We start from the raw sequence: 22905 nt of genomic DNA, 5'->3' as shown, positions 1-22905 counted from the left end.
CTCCTTGATACTCTTAGATTAAATGAGCTCTTCACATTTGAACTGTAGCTGTGTATTAATACTTGACTTGTTTGTAATAGATCAGTGTTATTAGAGATAGAGAAAAATTCTTATTTTCAAACTCACAATAATTCATTGCAGGTAGAAAGGGTAAATATTACAGCAGGATAAAGCTGTGTAGTCCTTTATTTATGCAATTAGTTATAGTAAAAGCCTTTCCTGACTTTTATGCTGCAGAAAACTGAATGCCAAGCCACTGTCAGATCTTTCAAACCAGGAGGATGTTTTTAGGGCAGGAAGGATATACCAGAATCTCTCAGTGTGAAAAAAACCTAACAAGAGGTTGACTCATGAGATATTTGAGACTAACATACAAATATGGCATATGCTATTAGAAATACTGCTGTATCTTCACTTGGTAAGTTCCCCTCCCTTCACTTCAAGTTCCCCTCCCAAGTACTCCATAATATCACACAAATTAAATTAGCCAAAATCACACATTGAATAATAACACTAGCCTCCTAACTTTTTCTGATGATATTTTTAGGTATTCCTAATACCAATAAGTATTGTAAAAGTGAAAAAAAAAAATCACAGAAAATTTACAGTGTAGAAGCAAGAAGAGAAAACCAGGGCAATTAACTGAGGAATAAGGGCCAAATAATAGAATATGGCATGGAAAAGTGTCATGGATGGAGACTGCAGGACATGTTCAAACACCAAATGTGTGAGCCAGTGTCATGCAAAATGACCAAGGGATGAAATACATGGACCATAGATGTCAGAGATCTTTATAGTTGCACAGATCATGTGTTTGCACCTGTCACAGAGCATCTGAGTAGTGCTTTATGGTATGTGGATCATCACATTGCTAATGCCTGTAAGACAATATAATTCCACCAGCAGGAGCACATGTCATTTCTCCTTAGTCACTGCCGAGGTCAGAGACACTCTTAGAACAGGGTGTTGGATCTCTGGTAATGCTATCTCAGGGGTTTGCTTGGAGTTATGCACAAGATAGGGTGTTTGAATAGTATGTAGACAGGAGAAATCAAGTATCCTTTAAATTGCATGGTATCTTTAAATTGCACAGGCAATTGATATTAATCCAGCCTTGTGCTAACATCATGATCACCCTACACATCTATTTTTTAGCACATGAGGGTTTTCTGCCCTCTTCAGTGGCCAGTTTGGCCTAGATTTTGTGCTTTTAATCCCCCTCCTAGAACTCTGGAATTAAGTAAACTTAAGGGCAGAAACTTAAGGGAAGCAGAAATACAGGTTAGCTAGAGTAAAGCTTAACAAAAGGTCTTGGAAGAACTATCATAAATCCTGTTTTTTGCATCCTGACTTCTAATTCTGCCCAGTCATCATCCAAATGAGGCTATTGTTTCTGCAGCCACATGAAGTTCCCTTATTAGCACAGTATGTATTTTTAGGCATATACATTTCAAGGAGCGGTTCAGCACGGTATGATATGGATATATATCCACATTTCAGCACTCATCTTGACCCATTCATACCAGATTATGATCTATGAAAAGTGTCATCATTTTTCTCATCATAAACATTAGTAAAGAAATTAGTGCTAAACAACAGCAAATCTTGGAAGAATGAATCGAAGCCTTACCGCTAATATGAGCCTCAAAGGTTGCGGCACTACCCTCCAGTGCCACAACGCTTTGTAACGGCTGTGTGAATGTTGGTGCTTTCGTCGTCATCTTTACAGGCACTCTGCAAGCAAAATAACCCCATCATTAGATATCAATGGGGAAAATGTTATTGTATCCACACACTTCTTGCAAGATTTTAAGACTATATGCAACTATTCTCTGAACAATTTACTCAGTTTTAAATCAGAACAACCTGGTGAAATGCAAATATTGTGGGTTTTGACAAATGTGTATTGCAAATTGCTCTTGGAACATGTTTGGCTGAATTGGATGGGAAACCATTATATTTAGTGGAGCTGTGCTTTGGCACTGCAAGTATGCAGCAGGAGACAAAATTCTGCTTGACTCACTGTGTGACCTTCCACAGGTCATTCAGGCTGCCTCTCTTTGTCTACTAACTTGTTTTATCTGACAGGAAAAAATTACCCTGTGTAATTTCAAAAAATGTTTTGCTGGTGCAAAATATTTGCATTCTGCAATGACAAGACAACTAGGTCACTAAGAAGCAACTGAAAGAAATGTGGAAATCTACAATGTACTTAGCTTAATAATGCCAATAAATTATTAATAATAAATTATTAATAAATAATAATATTAATGATTTTTTCATTATTAATAATGCAATAAATATCAAAATACTATTTTAAAAGCACTCTGTAAGTAGTGAATAATTTCACTTTACAGAAGCATATTGGCAATAAAGATGCAGATAAAATTCTCCTCTTTCTTAGAGAGTATCTCCGTGGAATTTTGAGTATGGAAAGACAGCCACCTTCGAAATGTGAGCTACGATATAAAGTAGCCACTGACACTGATGGCTTGAACAACTGCAAAGCCATATGAAATCTGAAAGAAAGTTTGCTTTCTCTTGCTATGCCACAAGATCTTTGAAATAACATACTGCCACTAGAAAAGCTTGTGTGTTGATATTTTATATTTGCATGACCTATTTATGAACTGATGTTGAATTGTACAATTTTTAAAAAGGTAGCTATTATTTTGTTAATATTATCATACATCCATTAAAGTTACATTTTTTCTCATTAAAAATGTTCACTCAGAAAAATTTTAATGAGAAAACAGAAAAATCCCACAATATTTCAAGGCAAACTTACTCACATATTTACTTTCATTTACTTTTGCTCTTGTGTCTGATTTTGTGACAGTCCCAAGGTTAAATTAAAAATGAGAAAGTGAAGTTTCTTTCACTATGAGTCAAATTTATTCTATCTCTCACAGGGGTGAAAATTCTTTATTACTTGGATTCCTTCATAGAAATGAGGGCCTGATGCATACATGCAATAAGAGCATAAAGGCAGAACTGGATATTGAATTGGAATTTTCAGGTTCATAGTTATGACTATGTTTTTTTATGACATAGTTATGACTATGTTTTGAAGCTCAGCTAAAATAAATGGGAATAATTTTACAATAAAATTAAACATTATGAAAGCTTATATATATATATATATATATATATATATATATATATATATATATATATATATGTAGTCTCCAGAAGAGATCAGAAATAATTTCATTAAGGATAATTTCCATTGAGATCCCACAAAGTTTCTATATTTCATTGTCCAAGAAAATTCTGGTGATGAAGATGTGATCTTATAAGGCTTCTTGTATAATTAGAATTGAAAGTATGCATCTAAAATGTCATGTTCCAGAAATAACCTTTGCAGCCATGAATGACAGCAGACAAGTGTTCCAGAGCTGCCGTGTAACTGATACCTTAGCAGTTGTTTTCCTTAAAAAGTCATCAGCACTTAGCTGATACCATGTGCATTTTATCAGAGCTATTCTTGGAGCTTCTCAGTTTATCTCTCAGCAGCATAACCTTGAACACTCCCAACAGAAAGGAGTTTTTAAGTTAAGCACATGTTTCCATGCACTTTTAAAGTCCTAATTTATGTGGTCTTTAGCAATAAAATACCCTGGAAAAAACCTTTTTGCTGAGAGTTATCAAAGCTTACTCCAGAAATTAAGGCTATAACCTTGACAGAGCATTTAAGTGTTTCATGTCTATACCCTGAAATCTATAACCCCCCGTGAGAAAATTTATAAATAATAGATTGTATCAGAATTATTAATGACTGATAAAACACTTATTACACCAGCAAAAACATGCTACTAACCTGATCTCTCAAAGTGCCTGCAAGAGTGGGCTAAGCCCAACGAAATCTTCTTGAACGACGTCCTTATCCAGAGTAAGATTTTTTTAGACAATCCCAGCATGAGAATTGAAGAGCCTCTAATCTTAAAAACAAAACTACACAGTCTTGACAGTGTAGTTTTGTTTTTTTGCAATCCCTACACCCGAGGCGAGGCGGGGAATGCACGACTGCTCAGAAGTGCTAACATAGTTGTTTCGCTTTATATACCCCAGCTCTGCTGACACGTCTGTCTCATCATGTCAGTGCCCATTCTGATTGGTTTCCTGAAAGAAGTTTCTTGGGAGAGGGGATTCACTCTCTGTAACCATACACCACCTGTTGGTTTTGATTGACAATGCTAATTTTAGAGGCACAAAAGGGATTCACTGAGGAAACCTCAGCCATTCCAAAGCTTTTGATTTATAATTCAATTTAGTTTACCAAGTGCAGTTTACATTGTAAATTTCCTAATTCATAATCACAAGACAAAGAAAGTAATGAAAAGCATTTTAACAGGGCATATGGACAAGTGAGATTCAGCCTTACTTTCTTTCATTATAAAACATCCAAGAAGCCACACCAAATGCATATGTCAATCACCAGACTAAATAAGTAAGCTGAGCTCAGACAAGTGGCTGCACTTGCACTATTAGAATACACCATTTAAACTATTTTTTCCCCTCTAACTTAGAATTGTAAAATTTTGTTTGTTAATATATAGATTTCGTTCTCTAGGGTTGTTTTTGTTTCCTTCACAATTTTTCTGTTGGATGTTCCAAGCAGTTAAGCATAACAACCAGTAGCATACAATGTGCAGAAACACAAATTTTGTTAAAGTAAATTAACATGGACAAATTCTGTCATTTTTAAGAAAGGAGATTTTAAGTCTAACAGCTTTTTTCTAAACCTGTGTAGGCCTTGTGCAGACCTCAGCCATGGAAAGCATATTGGCTTGTGAACTTCAGTAGCCCAGCTTTGTCACTATGCAGCTACTTGTGCTTTTAGAGAGGCTGCTTCTGAAGCAGACATCAGAGTTAGGAGACTACTCTTGTTTATGGCTGGAATGGGAGGTGTTTCACCACACCACCTCGTCTGCCTGGTTCTATTACTGCCTATCTAGCAAACTCTTTAAGCACATAACTGGCACATAAGACTACTTAGAATTGCTTGCTTAAAATCAAGCATGTGCTTAGCTGGTTTGGTAAAACGAGACTTCAGTCTGCAGTTACCAAATTCCACATGGAAAAGGACCTCCCTGAGAACACCCAGATAAGTAAACGCAGTTTGGAGTTTTCTGCTATCAGCTGCACTTGCGTTTGGAAACAACCTGGAGGAAACCTCCAGCAAAAGAGGCAGAAAATGCCAAAGAGAGAGAGAGAGAGGGTTTCACTGCTATGATCCCTGCAAGGGAGTCCTAATGTTATAGTTTGCAGGTCTGAAAAAAATAAGGAATTACATATTGCTGCAATTTCAAAAAATAACTTCAGAAATTTGATCTGAAAGTCAATTCATCCATCCCATAAGGTGGCAGCTTCATGGCTACTCTTGGCATGCAGCAGTACCAACAGCAACACGCACTGCAGAACAGTCACTACACAGATACTACCTGAACTCTCACAGTGGCTCAAAGTCAGAGTACTACAGCTCATTTGTAATTTCTTGTTGCAAATAGATTTCACAGAGCCTAATCACTCTGTACATAACTTAGTATGACGCCAAATGCAACTCTATGCACTCAGGGGGAGCTCAAGCTAGCTTGTATTAAAAAATGTATTAAAAATATCTAAAGAAACTTGTGTAAAGCGTATAAAATGTCTATTTCTAAATAGAGGCCTGCTAAATTAGCAAACAGTTGTTTTTCTCTCTAGTTAAACACTTAAATAGTGCAAATTCAAACTTGAAGAAAAGCACAGGCTAGTATTTGCAAACTTAAAAATACAGCCTGCCTAATGATGATGTCTAAATCAAACCAAAAAAATTAAAAGTTTATGAACATATGATAATTTTGAAATGACAGAAGTATAAAACTTGTCACTTTTGAAATTTTGAGATGGTCAGAACTTCATATTTCCATTTTCTTTTTTCATATTCTATTTCCATTAAGTCAACAATGACTGGTAACAATAATAGTTACAAGGGAAAAAATTTCCTGCTTTCAAATACACATATGCTGTATTTAAAAAAATAAATTCCTTCTTTTTTTTTTAAACTTTTACGATTACTTCTAATAATCTGTTTATATTCCAACAAAAGTTTATACCTTCTCAATTCTTTTGCTTTAAATACAGAAGTAAAATTTCAAAACAGTGGACTATTTATCTTGTCCTCAAGGATATATGAATTACTTATCCTGCATACCTTCTGTCACATTGATATCACATAATTTCTAAATGTTTTGTATCACATAGCATATCCACAAGAAAAATCAGAAGGATTACTTCATGTGTAGCTAAGACACTGCTGGTAAAAATATTTCTTTGCTCAAGCATCAAACAAAAATCAGATCCAGATAATGAAAAAGACATTTTGTCAGGAAGACCATTACATTTGGCATAGTTATGAAAATTTCAATATCTGCTTTAGTCTGCTACTGCTTGAAGTATAAACTCCATATTGCCAATGTTTAGTACATATAGTAGATTGTAGGCCACCACATTTAAGGAGCAGCAGGTGGTATTTAACACAGTGAAACATTGTGGTGTGAATGCCTGCAATCTCTGTGTGAATCACTTTGATTAATTATAAAAATCCTAATGACTTGAGCCATGGAGCTGCTTTAATAAGGTCCACATGAAGACGCCTTGAAAGCTGCAGACTCTAGTCAGAGTTTAAAGACAAAATAAATTCTTTTTTGAACACTTAAAATTTCAAAGTGCCACCTAAGGAAGTTTTTACTGTGCTAATGTAAGAGTAATTTCCTAATACTTTTTTAAAAAATTCTGATCTTTACCGTTCAGCTACTGCAGAGTACACTGGTGGTACAACACTAGCAGTGTTTGACAAATAATGTTGTTCATTATTTGTCAAACACTACTAGTGTTGTACCACCATGCAGTAGCTGCACATCCAATGTAACATAAATCCTGCTTTCTTTCCTGGTCCCTTAGTCTATCTACAAACGCCAATTTGCAAACTGTGTAAAAAAAACCCCAAGTACCTTTCCCATTCCTTTCTCTCCTTCCATTTTTGCTGTCTCCCTTTCTTCTCACTTCTGTTCCTTCCTATACAATAACTATTATATCTCCTTTCAATTACTATTTTCCTTTTTCTCCCTCCTCTCATCATCTATGCAAACCAAGAGAATCATGAAATAGAAAACTTCTCACTTAAAAAATGCTGCCCTAAGTTCTTATAAAACCAAAAAAACAGAATCCCAAATATTTTGTATATTATATTCTTGTTTAATTGCCAATTTTCCAAGTATACTTTGGAAAAAAATTACTTTCCCTTCTCCCTCCCACTTTCTTTAAGCTTAAAAATAACTAAAAATTTCTAAACTGTTAAACCACCAAATCCTGACTTAAAATCAAATCACATTTCCACCACCCTTATCAACTTCTCTTTCCCTGCTAATACTACAGAGTACTTTGCAACAAAAACTTTAGAACCATAAACACAGGTTATTAATTGAATTGCATACACAAGAATATCCATATTTTTGTGCTGCAACTGGTTTTTGAAAGGCTGCTGCCTTTTCAGGTGCTTATCTGATCCACTGTAATTGAATATGCAAGATACCACAACCTTTTTCAATGCAACTAAAACCTGCTCGCAAAAAAATTGTTTCTGAAGAAGGCACTTTCAGTTGCTTCCAAAATAGAAAACAAAATGAGAGCACTAAGTGAGTTTTGAAATTTCTTTATCTCTTTCATATGGGAAGAACTTACTGGAAACTGTACATTACCAGGGTTCCTATTCACAAACTTCATTATGATAGGAGTCACTTATATCATCTCCTTTGAAATACCTAAGGAGATTTACACAAGTCACTTTTGACAAGATTTCCTTGTGTATTATTTCTTTATGCATCATCCTCATACATTTACGTACATGGAACAAGGAAGAAAGAGAAACATTTGCCTTCTCAGCACTTTGCTTTAGAGAGCAGGCCTCACTAACAAAACCTGCACCCAGAGTGAGGAACATACTGATTAAGTGTTCTATTTCCTTCCACAAAACACATTAATTAGCATCATTGTACTGGGAACAAGTTCTGTCTAACATTGAGACAGTCCTTAGCATTTAATAGATGCATATATTTCATCAATTTTGGAAACCTTTTAACAAATCTGTAGACATCTATTAAATGAGCCTTGTTTGGTCGTATCCTATGCAAGCTGTTACAGCTCCAGAGCTCAGTCCCCAAGGGGACTGGGTGCTAGAAGCCAGCTTGCTCTCAGACCAAGGCCGTGGGTTAGCCCCTAGCAAGCAGGGAGATATTCAGCTCTTAGTGATTAGGCAGCTCTTGTGATTTCAGCTTTGCTTGCTAGGTAGCTTTTCCCTTGGCCTAAGGCTCCAGCAGACGGTAGAGAGAGGAGAAGCAGAAGACGCTGGCTGTTCTACGAGTATGGCTTTATTGAGGAGTCCGTGAAGGGTTTCAGCTCTTCTTCTTCCAAGTTAGTAGGGGTACAGTATGCTACTTTTATACCCTTGGCCTGGATCTAATCCTGACCAATGGCAAAGGTGTTAGGGTGACCATAAGTGACCAATAGTAGGGTTTAACACAATATTGCCTTACATGGCTATAGGGATAAGGTACAAGGCGGATGTCCCTGGAGACAGGAAACTTCTTTGCCGCTGTGTCAGCATTCTATTCTCCAAGGGGTCCTGGCTAAACCTGAGGGGTTTACTACAATCTATGATTTGTAAAATGAAAAGAAACAAGCACACTTACCATTTTTCACAATGGATCCATTCTCTGGGAACACTTGAAGCAATAGCTGTGTTACTCATTGGCCAAAGAAAGTTGATAGATCTTTATTTATTTATAAACACCACTTTCTACTATTTTGTAAGAAAATCATAAGTTAGAATAGATACACATATTTCTGATTTGTCCCATGTATTATTTAAAGAAACATTGAAACTTTTTTTTCCTGAGTTATGTTTTGTGAATCAAGAGGAAAAACCCCTAAAAATTATTTTTTCTCCTAGTCTAACAATCAGGGAAAAGCAAAAAGAACCCAAAACTTTAGATATGATGAGGATCCAAGATCAGAAAGAATTGAATTCTACACTTTCATTTTTACAGAATGAATTTCTAAATAGGAAATCAAATATGCCATGCTAAAAGGTTCCAGCTTTTAGAAAAGAACATTAATTTTAGGGGGTTTATAATCTGGGGGGAAGAAGGGGATGGACATCTGAGATGTGCTTTTTCAGTCCTCTGAATGTGAGTACAGTTAGAAACACAGTATTTTCTATGACATCTCTAAATCTAAATAACACATAACGAGGGGCTTATTTGGGAACGGTAATTGCATAGGATCCATAAGATGTTTGATATTTGTCTTCATTCCATTTTGGAAAAGCTTGTGAGAGATACAGAGTAAATATGCAGAGCAAGTAGCTCAGTCTGCAGCTACTATATTTATGTGCACATATACATAGCCTTGTGACTCTTCTGTGGGCAGGGTGCCACTGACTTTTCCATAACGTCAAGCAAGTGATTTATGTGATCAGGTGAAGACATGTACATGATATTTTTTTCCAGCTCATTTCCTCTCTGCCTGTACTTGGACATAAATTTAAGTTTCTGCTATCCAAGCTGCATCTTGATGGAGAAAAATATCTAATATCTTAATATTATGATTTGAGCAATTCTTAAAAATGTTATTTCGGTGCCAATTTTGCACAGATGACATCTACTTGGATGAAGCACAAAAATGCTGCACTGCTTAAATCCCTATCTGCTCCCAGTGAGAAGTGTGAGTGCATTGCAGTGGTATGCAAGACAAGAGCAGGTCTAATCAATGTGCATGTACAGAATGACAGAATGTTGGACAACATGGAATTGCACAGTACATATGGAATCCGTGTGTGTCTATGGTGTTGGCCAAGCCATTGGGAATACACTGAAGCAGAAGTCAGAGAAATGTGAATCATTTCACAAAATTTTCAAAGGTAAGACTTTGAAAATCTGAATCAGATGGATCAAACTCAAGAACTGTTATTTGCAAGGGCTACTGTTTTGTTTACTACTGTGGCAGCCAAACAGCCATCCAAAATGAAGCTTTTCCTGAACTACCTTTTTCAATGCTGCAGGTGGATGACACTACAAGAGTCCTTGTCTTTCTCTACAAGAAGCTTTGCAATAAATTGGAAAACACACCTAAACTCTGAATGCAAGAGATGGAGACAAAGCTTATGCTTAGTTATGCTAACGACTGGCCTACAATCCAAAAGATTCAATTCCAGTTCAGAGCTTTTTTAATACCTTGAATAGACACTTAAAGAATTCTGTTATTGAAGAGTCCTTGGCTAAACTAAAAATGTTCTTTGAAGCAAGCACTAATATCACTTCACAGTCCTCTCCTTTGAACTGCAATGGCAGGCACCAGCTGGAAATGGACTGCATTGTCTCACTAATCTAGTTCTGAAAGCAGAAGCATTGCAGTGGAAGACTTCTCCATTATGCTGACTCAGAGACTTTCTCTTCCCTGAAGACATTCCTGCTGCTACCCAAGCATTAGACAAGGTTTGCTAATATAAGTAACCCCTCCTTTTGGTGGCTGACCTCCAAAAAATGTCTCAAAGGTGTTAGAAATATGACAATTAACACTATTTAATAAACTGAAGAGTTTTGTAGTTATAAGATAATTTTGTTTTAAATCCTAATTCTCTATATTAGGTACTGGGAAGACCTGAATTAATACCACTGATGAAATTTGTAGAAGAATACAATAGTGGGTACTAGTGAATCACCAAGGAGATCTGCAATTTTGAAGGAAAATGTTTCTTTTCTCCGTCATCACCTTCTGTTAGATTTGCCCAACAATCCAGAGCAAACCCAAAAGAAATCATAAATCACAGTCTAATAAATGCTGTGCACAGGTGAATTTTAATAATGATTTATTTGTAAAGAAACAAAATACAAATTTGAATCTAGATATATACTGGATAGCCCCCAAAATTCATCTGCTCCTCACCCATGGCCAATACCTACTAATGGACACAGCAAACAACACAAACATGCTCAGGAATCAGGCATCTTGCAGTTCAGTCCATCTTCTGTTACACTGCATCAGGCAGAAGAATGGGATCATGTCTCAAATTGAAGTTAATTTCTTAAGGCCTTGCAAGTTCAAGATGCACTCCTTGAAACCAGAGCTTCTCTTTAAACCTGTTGGAAAAAGGTCAGTTAATATTTCCCATATTTTTAATGATGGCACAACAGTCCTTTGTGGTCTTGTGAAAATAAAATATAAGAGATCAAATAAACAGCAATTACAGAGAGAAAATAAAATATTCTAAATCTCATCTTACTGACCAGAAATCACTAGCTATAAACAAATGAAGATAAGAGAAAGAATTCGGATAAATCTAACCTTTCCATACAGTCTACATGTTTTAATCATACTTCTGTATGTAACTCATGTAAAATTATGATGCTCTTGCATGTAGTTTTTTACTAAGGAATACTTACCATAGCACAGCAACATGGAAAAAAACCCTGAACAAAATATGTGGGATTAATGCTTTGTCAGCTGGCCATGATGTGCAGGCAGCTCACAAGGAAAAGGACAAAGCTTTTGAATCAACACATGCAAAAACTTTCCTTTATGTTTACAAGTTGTGCTACATCTAGATAGATAAACCTCAGAAATTTAAAGACAAAAATGCTCTTCCTTTTCCATCAGAGCCTAAATTCCTGAAATGAGATTTCATCCTGTGCTGAAAGTCACAGGGATTAGTGACTTCATGTACCTCATTTATTTAATCTGAAATTGCCCAGTGGGAAGCATTGTTATTTTTAATCAATTAATGAACAATGACAATTCCTGTCTTACTGGGCTTGCTACTTATGCTTCAGAATAAGACTTGCCTAGTAGAAAACCTCACTTATATATTCTGTTCATGAAACTTCATGTAGCTCCATCAATTTGCACTTCTGTAATACTTTGTGTTTTAAACTCTTCAATCTTACATTAATATTTAGATTATGACTAGATTTCAAAAAAATATTTCACTAAACATAAATACCTTGCAAAGGCTCGATTTTCTAATGTATTACTAGTTCTTTGATCTAAAAATTTCATATATTTTGATGAAGAATTAGGTGAAAAAGGGAGTCACATATTATGCACATTACATATATTGCCCTGAAATTGATAGATTAGGAAGAGTGTTTGATGTTTTGTAAATTAAGGTTCTTACAGTTGCTTCAGTAGTACAAGTTGCAGCATGGAGTAAGATGCAGGTTACCTTACTGGAGTACAACCAGCCACTGGCCTTCCTCCTCCCTCCCATGGTGTGTCCTGGGCTTGGACTAGCTCTGTTGTGGTGACATTCACTTCTTCTGAAAAGTACCCATCTTCACATTCTGGTTTAGCCTGGGTTACACTGGAAGTGCAGGGGTTTTTTTTTTTCTCTGAAACAAAACATGTACATTAGTTGCTCATGTAACAAAGCAGGAGGGTGCCAAAAAGCATGCAGCTGGCAGGACGAGTCACCTATCACTGTCACGAAAGCAGAACAGTGTGCCTTTCCAATGTCGTTACTGGCAACACAGATATATTTCCCACTATCAGCAAGGACTACATTTCTTTTTAAAAGGTAATAGATATCTCCTAATTTCTCAATCTGTAAAACAAGAGAATACACATAGGGGATAATTAGTACCACAAAGCAATGTAAATTACCTTTCTCCCAAGAAAAAATTCAAGAACATTAAAACATACACTGATATCTCCAGACACCACTTGGATGCCATCCTTTGTCCAGCAGACATGTGGTTTGGGCTTTCCATGTATAGTGCAATGCAGGATTAAATCTTCTCCTTCATGCAGAGTTCTGTGTCCAAACTTTTGTACGAAGTTTGGCTGTTCTCCTTGTACTAAAAAAAAAACCTCAAATCAATATTCACTGTGTTTTAAGAGACATAATTAAAACAACTGAAGCAAATAATCTGTTCTGGTAAAGTTTATCACATTGACAGACAAAGAGAGCCTTTACTGATGTTTGGAACTCAGGTTAACTTGTTTGCAAGACAGTTGACATACACCATTTATCTATCTAATGTAACGTTTGTTAAAAAACATGGATATTAAGCATCCAAGAATGTAATGCACCAGCATAGTAGTATTAGTTCCATGGAAGTGGTAAAGAACCATGTTATTTGATAACTTATTAGGCGAATCTGTGTGAATTATTGTTTCAGTGAAGACAGAACATTAATTATTCCACACAAATTTAAAGTGATAAAGTCATGAGAGCAAATTTTATAATTTAGTGCATTTATTGTACATCACAATTTCTTCACTTCCCCCCATCCATTATTTTATTTTAAAAAAAAGTTATTGAAAAGATTTTAAAAATTGACATTTGCAACTAATGAAGGGCAGAATGATGCTTCTGCTACTTTGACCACATCATTATTTTGGCCATCATTAATATTGAGACCATGCGCTACCACATCATCCAGTACAAATTTGGTTCAGATGAAGGATGGGCAAGAAATTGCTTTTTCTGTTGCAATATCCAAAACACATGAGATTGATTTTGTGCTAGCCTCATGCCAACTGAGGAAGGACGGATGACACCTGAACCTCTACAAGGACTGATCAATACAAATTAACCCATCAAAATGGAAGAAATTTTGATCATCAGCATCAGTTTGTACTGAATTAAAGCATTGCTTTCTGTGACTTGTAACTTAATGAGCTGTAAAGCTAGATTTATTGAATCTTTGTATTACCACCTGAGGTTCCACTTATATTCCACCTACAAGGTTACAGTAAAAAGAGAAGACAAGCTTAGAATTGACTAAGCATTCTTGACACAAGGAATGTAAAGCAATGTAAAGAGGATGTTAACACAAGGAGAAGTCACAAAGACATCCTACAATAAAAATGTCTTTTTGTATCTTTATCACATAAAGAATGTGTCCTTCCTCTTTAATATAAATTGTACCACATTTCCAAAATATTTGACAAAAGTTATCACTGGCCTTCTCTGAAATAGAAAGGTACTAAAATGTGTGTCAAATGACAGAGTTTGAAACTGCCATGCTGCCATTACTCTACTGTTTAAGAACAAAATTTTTTTCTTTATGCTATTAAGAAACAGAATCAGCTTATTTCACACAGGTGCCCATCAACTTCTAAACCCAAATATATTGAGCCAAAGGCTACTATTGCCAAGTGTGGGCCTGCTGGCATCATGAGGCAGACATTTTGACCACTGTATTAATAAATTCACTTCTTAGGTGAGCTCTTAGTTGCAATAAGCTTTCAACCTTGGCTGCTTTTTAATTTTTTTTAGGTACTGCAGGACTGAGGCACCAATGTAAAGCAGAAGAATGTAAATTTTACTCTCCCATATTTGTGCTAACCTTGTGTGACCTCTGTATTAGCCAGCCAGAGCAGCTCAAACAACTCAGTTCTTAGCTGTTGAAAGTTAGCATGTGCAAGCTGCACCTACATTGCATTGCATGCACCTGAGGCCCAGAAATTTGAGGTCTTCAGCTTCACTTCAAGGAAGAGAACCAAGTTTACATCCCTGCCTACTCTTTGCAGGCAGTTAGCAATAGGTCACAAGTAGAATATGATTAGCTTGTATTCCAGCAGAAGACATTAAGTGGGCTTCAGCCACTCCTCAGGATAATTTTGGCTGGATTCCATTACTTGTGCAGTTTGAATTACCTTGTTTAGTCATGTTGCATCTCATACCAGAATTATTTTTACCATTAAAAAAAAAATCTTAGTGGAAAGGTGACAGTAATCATCATCAGACCACATCTTGATTTTATATCAGTAAGGCAGCAGAACATAAAAACTGAAATGTTCAGTTTCTAGAGAGAAAAGGGGAAAGTATGTGCAAATAAAACCATGAAGTGACAATTCCTACAACTTTTTCAGGCATAGGCTTTACCTCAACAAAGTCTGCTGTAAAAGATTTTATCATTTGATAGCAACCTTCAACATAGAATAGATGGTTATATTTCACCAGTGGTTTTCCTGTGATATCATAACAAAAACTCAGAAGAAAATTTGTTAATTGCAAATTATTTCTTGGCTGGACATCCCATAGTGTCCACATCCGCAAGGGTTAGAAAGAACAGATCTGTTCCTTCATTGTGGGAAAAAATAATCAGGTAGCCAGTGGTACTGAAATACCACCCTTACAGGTTCAGGCAATAATTTTGTCAATTATTAAATATTCCATAAGTTATCTGTAGGGACCAGTAGAGTTATGCTGCAAACTGGTGAATAAGCACAGAAAAATCATCAACCTGGAGGAATGCAAAAACTGCAGGGGAAAAGTCCACCTTCATCTGTCTATTACAGAGCCTTCACCTCTGCATAAAGTGTCTCTCACACACAGGTGTGCAGGTCAAGCCAAATTGGTTTTAACAGCCAGTTTTTAAATTAAATTGCTTCACAGTTATTCTCAATCTATTTACTCTAGGCATGTAATTTCCAGTCTCTGGTGTCTTGAAATGTGATATTAACAATTTCATGAACTTCCCCTGTCTTCTCTGTGAATTTATGCTAGCCAGATTTCCACCATGCTGCTTAGAGACTTTGAATTTGCTCAGCATTACTCTAAATCAACAGTGCACTTTATTGTTTTGAGATTTTGTCTCAGTTAAGCTCCTAACACAAACAGAAAGATCCCTTTATTAGGAATATTAAGCAGGTCTCATGACCCAATTGAGCTGAAATATCCATAATCCCAGAGCTCCAGTCTCCTTGAATACCATGTGTAACCTCTTTAAAATCTTGGCAGTAATTTTTCAAGACAGTTCCTCTAGACCACAGACAATAATACCCACACAAAAATGACTCCTTTACCCAAGAAAAGTCTCCAGAGAAAGGTGCAGAAGTAAGCATACCTTACCAGTCATTTGAGAGGAACTCACCTTCTCCACTGCAGCTCCAGCCACATCTGATGCAATCTGGGTAATGACTCATCCTCCCTCTGCCTACTGACTCAAACCTGCGACCTCACACAGGCTGCTCCTCTTGAAAAATTAAAATAATTAATTCCTTTCCCACTCCAAATTTAGGTACCTTGTGTAAACACCCCTTCACACAACTCCATGTCCTGTAGTCAGGCAATATCTTTCACCTCTTCTTAAAGGGTGTCTTCATATGGGGAAGGAGGAAGGGAGTGTAGGTTGGTTATGTGCCTAACGTCTTTCTTCTAAGGATGGTGGGGCTGAGGCTTAAATCTTCTCTATAAGGGAGCCATTGGGAAGATGTAAACATTTTGGGATCTTGATGTAACTATAGGCTCAAAACTGTGACTGCAATGAGGGAAAGTCAGAGCAGTGAACCAAGAAAGAACCAGAACCATACAAAACACCCAGATGTATTCCCTGCTTTACAGAATGGTTAAAAGAAGGAAGAGATAAAGCATGCACAGTATAAACTATTAAAAAAACCCAATGAGATTGGGAAGCATTATGTTAAGATTATTGCTGCAACAGAATGTTTTTTTCCTTCAAAGAAATACTAGTGCATCATGACATCATGAGACTACATCAATGTCACTCCTTTTTTTTTTTTCCTTTTTTTAATATTATCTAACCAGAACACAGCTGGAATTTTCCAGTAATTTTTTTAAGGACTCATTTGAGTCCTTAAATAAAGGGTATTTAAATCCAGACTGCCAGCACAGCAGTAAGCAGTGTTGATTATGTCTTTGTTTACAAAGCAGAACATTAAAACCATGAGATTTTCAGAGTCCTGCTGTGAATCCAGTATCTCTAATCACTCTTTTTGAAATCTTGTTTCTTGCAGCAATTAAAATTGTGGTTGATATCCACCCATTAAAAACTGTACATTTAAAGCTATTCCTGATTGAAAGTAGATGCAATACCACACTCACAAAATCAACTTTTGTTTACCTAAAATTCACAGAAATGGTTAAATTCTCAGAGGAAATTTTTAACAAACAAACAAATAAACAAAGCTATTATATACTTCTACAATGATTTATTAAGATCTAAATTGCCATTATTGTGAAATGTAAAATACAGTGCAGGAAAACAGGTGAAATTTATACCTGAGTAAATTCTTGTGAATCAACATTTTTGGGAGATGACTGAACTTATAAAGTGGTTCATTAAGGGTAATACCAAGTTAGTTAGAACTTACTGTGTTCCCCCATCTGTTCACCACTTCTCCTGCTCCCTCTCCTTGCTGTGAGGCTATATCATGAGAATTTCTCCTTTTTCAAAGTTACAGGAATTTTTTAAATGTTGCAGTCACTAGGCCAAAATATCTGACCCTCAGCAATTACAATATATATTCTTTTCATAGGAAGCTACACAGTAAAAGGTTCACTTCATTCCAGCAAATTATGCAAGAGAAAGTAAATATTTAATCTTTAAACATTTTCCATAGCAATTCAATTGTAACATGAAAGCTGGTAATCAAAAGAGGCAGGGAAAAAAGTCATATAGCTGTTTGTCAACTCTTTTTACTGCATAAATACAACAAATACTGAGGCTGAAGAATGACATTATATTTTTATATTTGAGGCTATACAAATTAAGTCTTCCACTGGCACAATTATATCACTGTTATGTAATAGTTAAAAAATTAGAACTTTAATAAAAAAATATATTTGTGGTTGTCCTTGTCAAGAAGGAAACACAAACTTTATTACTGTTTTAAGTTAAAGGATAATTCTGCTTGACTGATTTTTTTTTTTTTAATTTGAATACACTTTAGGATAGTTCTCCAATTTGGTTGATTCTGTTTGAAATTGGTGTGTTAAAAATTTTAAATGAGTGTGAATGCTCGCTTCATAAATTATTAACTTTCTTGTCTTATACAAACAATTTAGAGGATTATTAGAAATATTTGTATCTTTAACTTCGTAAGAAGGCAGAGAAAATATCTTAAACATCTATTCAAGCAGAGTGGAATGTTGGAATGTTTCATTTGTAAACATTTATTCTATTTTGTGCTAGATGCCACTTACACAAATCCTGATGGTTCTGGGTCAGTTCTGTAGCACAATCCCAACTCTATTGGAACTACTGCAGCTTTCCTTTGTGGAGACTGTATGCTGGGCTGAGACAGATCTAAATCTGATCTATATTAGTTCAATCATGAATGGTACGATACCTTTACTTAAAAGCTTTGTTCTAAAAATATTTTTTGTAAGCATACAAGCAAGCACGTGGGTGGAAAAAATGCATTCTATGTTTAAAAAAAATTCCAACACCTTTCACATCCCATCCCAAGAGAAGACATATCACAAAATATACAACAATCTGAGCACTACCTGTCTCTATACTGACATTTAAAACCTACAACCATTAAAACTGTTTCCAGTGCTTTGGAATGCCTACATTTTTAGAAAGCAAAACCCAGCCTCAGATTCTAGAAAAATCATAGTAAAGTTTTTATCTCAACATCACTATGAGAAGGTAGAATAAACACAGAATACTGGCAATAAAGAAACAAGCAATATATCCATTTTGCCATAAAAAGTGGTTTGGTACATATTGTGAAAATGCAGTGTAAGAAAATAAATTCAACATGTGACAAGTCTGGTGCAGTCAATATTGTACTTATTTTGTGAATAGCCAGTACATTAGTGATACACTAATATAGATGACACACAGCATTATCCAGCTTATTCTTGCAATAGGTGGCCTGTTACCTTGCACGTGAAGAATGGCACTTGAGGAGGTAGTGCCGTTCAAATTTTTAGCCCGAGCAACATAGAGGCCAGCATCTTTATCACACACCTTCTGAATGAACAAAGTATGCTTTGTCTCCTTTTGTAAAAGCTTTAAGTGCTCATCTGCAGTCAGTTTCTGGCCCTTCTTGTACCTGAAGCAGAGAGTCAGTTTGCAAGTCAGAGTTTTATCACTGCATGCCACACAGAACTTTGCAAATTCAGACAATCTCTGTCACACTACAGCAGCAGCAAGAGACAGAAGAGCTGTACTCTCATTTCTCAGTTTTAAACTTACTCTGTCAATATGCATGAACAGTTAAACAATGCAAATTACTGGATAATACATTCTTAACAGTATTATACAAATTTGGTTCTGAAAATGGTTTTCAACAGATAAGTTACAAGTCTCTCACTGCAGTGTCAGTGAGGTAACAAGGGCCTGGGCCCTTGATTTTGCACTGAGACATTTTTGCCAATAGGTCCCGAGTCAGTCCACATCCAACTCATAAATAGGCTCTAAAGGATCAACAAACAAACTTTCTAAACTTGTATCCTCACCAAGAACCTGCCTCCATCCCAGCCCACTTAACATTTACCTAGCTCACATCATCAAACAGGATAGAACAATGCATCAAGAGTTACTTCAGCGAACTGGTGCCATATTTTAACACTTAAGGATCTATCACAGTGCATTGGTATTGACTCCTGATTTAAAAATGGAATTTAGAGAAAATTCTGGCTCTACTTGCACCATGATGTTTCAGCATAGGCTACATTTAACCCAACACAAACATGAAAATATTTTTCCACGTGCATATCCAAAGAAATTTCTATACCAGTACAAAATACATGTTATTGGTAATTTTTAAATTAAAAACATTTTTTCTCATTTTCATGAATTTCTAATTTGCAAAATTAATCCAATTGAATATTACCTTTTTGAAAGAAAATCTGTCAATAGTGTATATATTTTTGTGCTAAATTAATGCTTTCTTACAGTAAAATAAATATCTTGTTTCACCAATAATACTCCTCAGTCTGTACAATAATGGTATTTAAAACAAGGTAACTTTATTGATACCAACAGATTATAGCACCAAGGTTGCAGTGTCCAGTATTCTTCTCAGTGCACCAAAAAATTTCAGTGTAACAAAAACATACAGTTTAATTCTTTAAATGCGTAATAATAATATTAACATCAATTTTTTCCAGTAAGAGGCATATTTAGTTTTAATCATTAAAAGAAAGGCCTCCTTTTTGAAAGACGAACGGAATAAGTGGAGAAAAGACAAATGAGGTAAAATTGGAGGAATACATGACATAACATATAGAACTATGAAAAAAAATCTTGAAATCCTGCCCCTCTTTCAGTCCCTGTTCCCTTTGTCAGGGAATTTTTAGAGTTCAGATGTTTGTATTACATTATCTATATTTCTCACAAATCCAATAATAAAGTAATCTAAGTAGATACATAGCAATTAAGAGAGAGATAGACCATGCCCATTTTTATATATGATATAAAAGTGATTCTCTAAGTGTAGATATTTAGGTGATGTTTTTTAACATGTAACCTTAGTTTTGATATCTGACTTTCACATACGTGTAAATGTGTGCCCATCTACATAGTGACTATATAAATATTTCAGTGTGCATGCAATGTATGTGTCTGTCCATATGTAGTGCCCAGAGCCTGGGAAAATGCAGGTAAGTTTATTTATAGTAAATCTGAACCATGCAATTGTTTTAAGAAAGCATTGAACAAGTAGAATGCCATATTCCAGAATAGGAAAACTGTATGATGATTTTGCTTGAAAACATTGGATATATTTGCAGTATGTTGATACTCTCATTCCTAAAATTTGGTACAGAGAGATTATTTCAAGTTGGTTAATTGTTGAAAACTATTCTGAAGGTGGAAATCACGCAGAAGTGTGGAGTAGAAAGGATACAAGCCATTTATTCTAGTGTACAGATTAACTGATTTGGTTATGAAAGGTTTGTGGTGGCTCACTACTAGGTCTATTTACTGCTTCTCATTGCAAGCTACCCACCATGTCAGTGTAGGCTCTGGGAATCCCGTTACTTCTACTTCCAAAGTTACCGGAGAACCTTCCATGACGGTTTTGTTAGAGAGAAGCTGGGAGAAGTTAGGCGCCTGTCCAGTTAGGCTGGCCATGCTGTTCTTTTCTGAAGAACTTTTAATCTCTTCTCGGGTAACCATCTGCCTCTGACAGCTTCTGGTGGCGTCTGATTGGAACACGAAACCTGAGAATGCATCGGGCAAAGCATGCAGCCTGTCCTGGGGTTTAGTACAGTTATTCAAGGCATGCAATTTTTCTTGCATTTCTGCCATGCTTTTATGAAGTTCAAGGTGTTGTAAATGTGTTTTGCATGTTTCACTCATCATGCTATCTACTGGTTTGGCTTTTATAGGGCAGGAAGCAGTGCTAGTTTCAGATATTCCGTGTGAACTACAAGTCAAAGGAGATTCTGCTCTGACTTTTGGACCAGAATCTGTTAAAGAGATAGAAAACTTTTGAAAGTGATCTGATGGGCTTTCCATTCTATTATTTGTAGCATCAGCAAAAGCAAAATTTGTTAAGAGGTCAGGTGCTTCCATCAGTTTTACTGTTCTAGTGGTTTTCTGCAAGCTATAGGAACTGACATGCAGACTATGAGAACTACAACAGAACTGCTCTTCTAGCTCTGTTTCAGAATGTAAGAGGTTGGATTCTGGTGTCTCAGAAAGCGGTGGCAAAGATATATCATCGGGTGATATACACTCATATTCATCTCCAGAGGGTGCTTCTTCTGCCAGGAATTCAGTCTGTAAACCATCCTCTCTGGCTGAGGATGACAGCTCTGTATCCTGTGAAACAAGATCCTCACCAGCTGGACAGATAACTGAAATATCAGCCAATATATTCCTCTCTTCGAACTGGGAGGGGAAAGAAGAGAAAGGAGAGAAGAGAAAGAAAACAAAGAAAGAGTTATCATTCAATACGTCCCCTTGTCATGCAAAATCTAACAACAATATTCTAATTAAGCTTGATGTATTCTGAGAGGCAGAAAGAAATGGGGCAAAAAACAATCAGAAAATGTTGCAGCAGCTTATTGGAATTAAAAACTGCTCAAATAGATTCTAGAAAATATTATTATAACTACGTACAAGTATTTATTATAACAGTAACAATAAAGCACAAAGTACCTTTCCATAAACAAAGGGCAACCTGTGCATTTCCTGTAGCTTCTGTTTATATGAGCATTTGCAAGGTAAAGGTGGTGGAGGAGGAGGAGTAGGTCACCTAATTGCATTTAAAGGGGGGACAGATATTTAGCAATGAAAATATATTAACAGACAAGTTGCCGGACTGGTTAAATAATAAAGCTAGCACCTCTATAACATTTTCCAAGCATTTCATATTTCCTCCTTCTTTTTTTTTCTTTTTTGGCTTTTTTTTTTTACTTGCCAGCTGTTAAAAGATCCTCCCAAATATTAAAAGAAAAGCAATGTAAAAATTATGTTAACTTGGATCCAGGAAAAAAAAAATCCCTCTCATCATGTTTCAAAGAGAATTGGGTGAGGCATAAGTGCATTAATTTTAATCACAAAGCATCAAAGTCATCTGCTTTGTTAATTACGTCTCTGCCTCTTGATTTTTGTGTGAATGTAATCACATCTTCAGATTGATTTAATTTGTGCAAAGGCTCTCAGCAAAGTTGTGCATAATGTTTCCTTAAGCTACTCTCTCATTGCTGAGTTCTATACACAAATACGTAATCTACTAAGCAGTGTTTCTATCACCTATAAACTGCCCACTCAAATAAATTGGGTGGTACACTGAATTTCATTGCTTTCCAAAGCAGGTCTCTTTAGCAGTATCCAGTACAAGAGTGTGATGGCATATTTGTTTTGGTTTTCTTTTTCCTCTACTGCTCAAACAATCTAACAATTAGTGAAAACATTTTTAAAATGCCCAGAAATAATAGAATCTCTTATGTACCTTGATTCTTTAGACATGTTAGTTTTAATACAGATGCTTTCCCAAGTTATTACCTTTCTTATTTCAAAACAATATGATTCATGCCAGACCTACAAAAAAGGACTGGAAGCAGATTAGGATTTTACTCTGTCTATTTTACTAAACAATTCAATTCAGATGTAAGACAAAGTTTATCTTTTTCTATAAAAATGTTTCCCACAA

The 22905-nt window shown here is 35.8% G+C and overlaps 2 protein-coding genes across 3 annotated transcripts in view; both read right to left on the bottom strand.

Annotated features, from left to right (window-relative positions):
* TTN (titin) overlaps nucleotides 1-1721 on the bottom strand; it is a 235050-nt gene extending 233329 nt beyond the window's left edge. Inside the window, 1 exon segment of the mRNA XM_064718447.1 lies at nucleotides 1631-1721. Within this exon segment, the coding sequence (XP_064574517.1) occupies nucleotides 1631-1721 (91 nt within the window).
* A 9163-nt stretch (nucleotides 1722-10884) lies between these two features.
* The window catches only part of CCDC141 (coiled-coil domain containing 141), a 55381-nt gene continuing 43360 nt past the window's right edge, over nucleotides 10885-22905 (bottom strand). The window contains exons 25-30 of one of the 2 annotated variants that reach the window (XM_064718333.1): nucleotides 20752-21629; nucleotides 18680-18852; nucleotides 12739-12893; nucleotides 12511-12640; nucleotides 12263-12428; nucleotides 10885-11180 (exon numbers count right to left, since the gene is read on the bottom strand). In XM_064718333.1, the coding sequence (XP_064574403.1) occupies nucleotides 11126-11180; nucleotides 12263-12428; nucleotides 12511-12640; nucleotides 12739-12893; nucleotides 18680-18852; nucleotides 20752-21629 (1557 nt within the window). In that variant the 3' untranslated portion in view covers nucleotides 10885-11125. Of the gene's footprint in view, nucleotides 11181-12262; nucleotides 12429-12510; nucleotides 12641-12738; nucleotides 12894-18679; nucleotides 18853-20751; nucleotides 21639-22905 lie in introns of both variants that reach the window. The other variant, XM_064718332.1, reaches the window with a different exon arrangement.

The sequence above is a fragment of the Zonotrichia leucophrys genome, chromosome 7, assembly GCF_028769735.1.
Source record: "Zonotrichia leucophrys gambelii isolate GWCS_2022_RI chromosome 7, RI_Zleu_2.0, whole genome shotgun sequence".
Classification (NCBI taxonomy): Eukaryota; Metazoa; Chordata; class Aves; order Passeriformes; family Passerellidae; genus Zonotrichia; species Zonotrichia leucophrys.
This window is presented reverse-complemented; position numbering and strand designations above follow the sequence as displayed.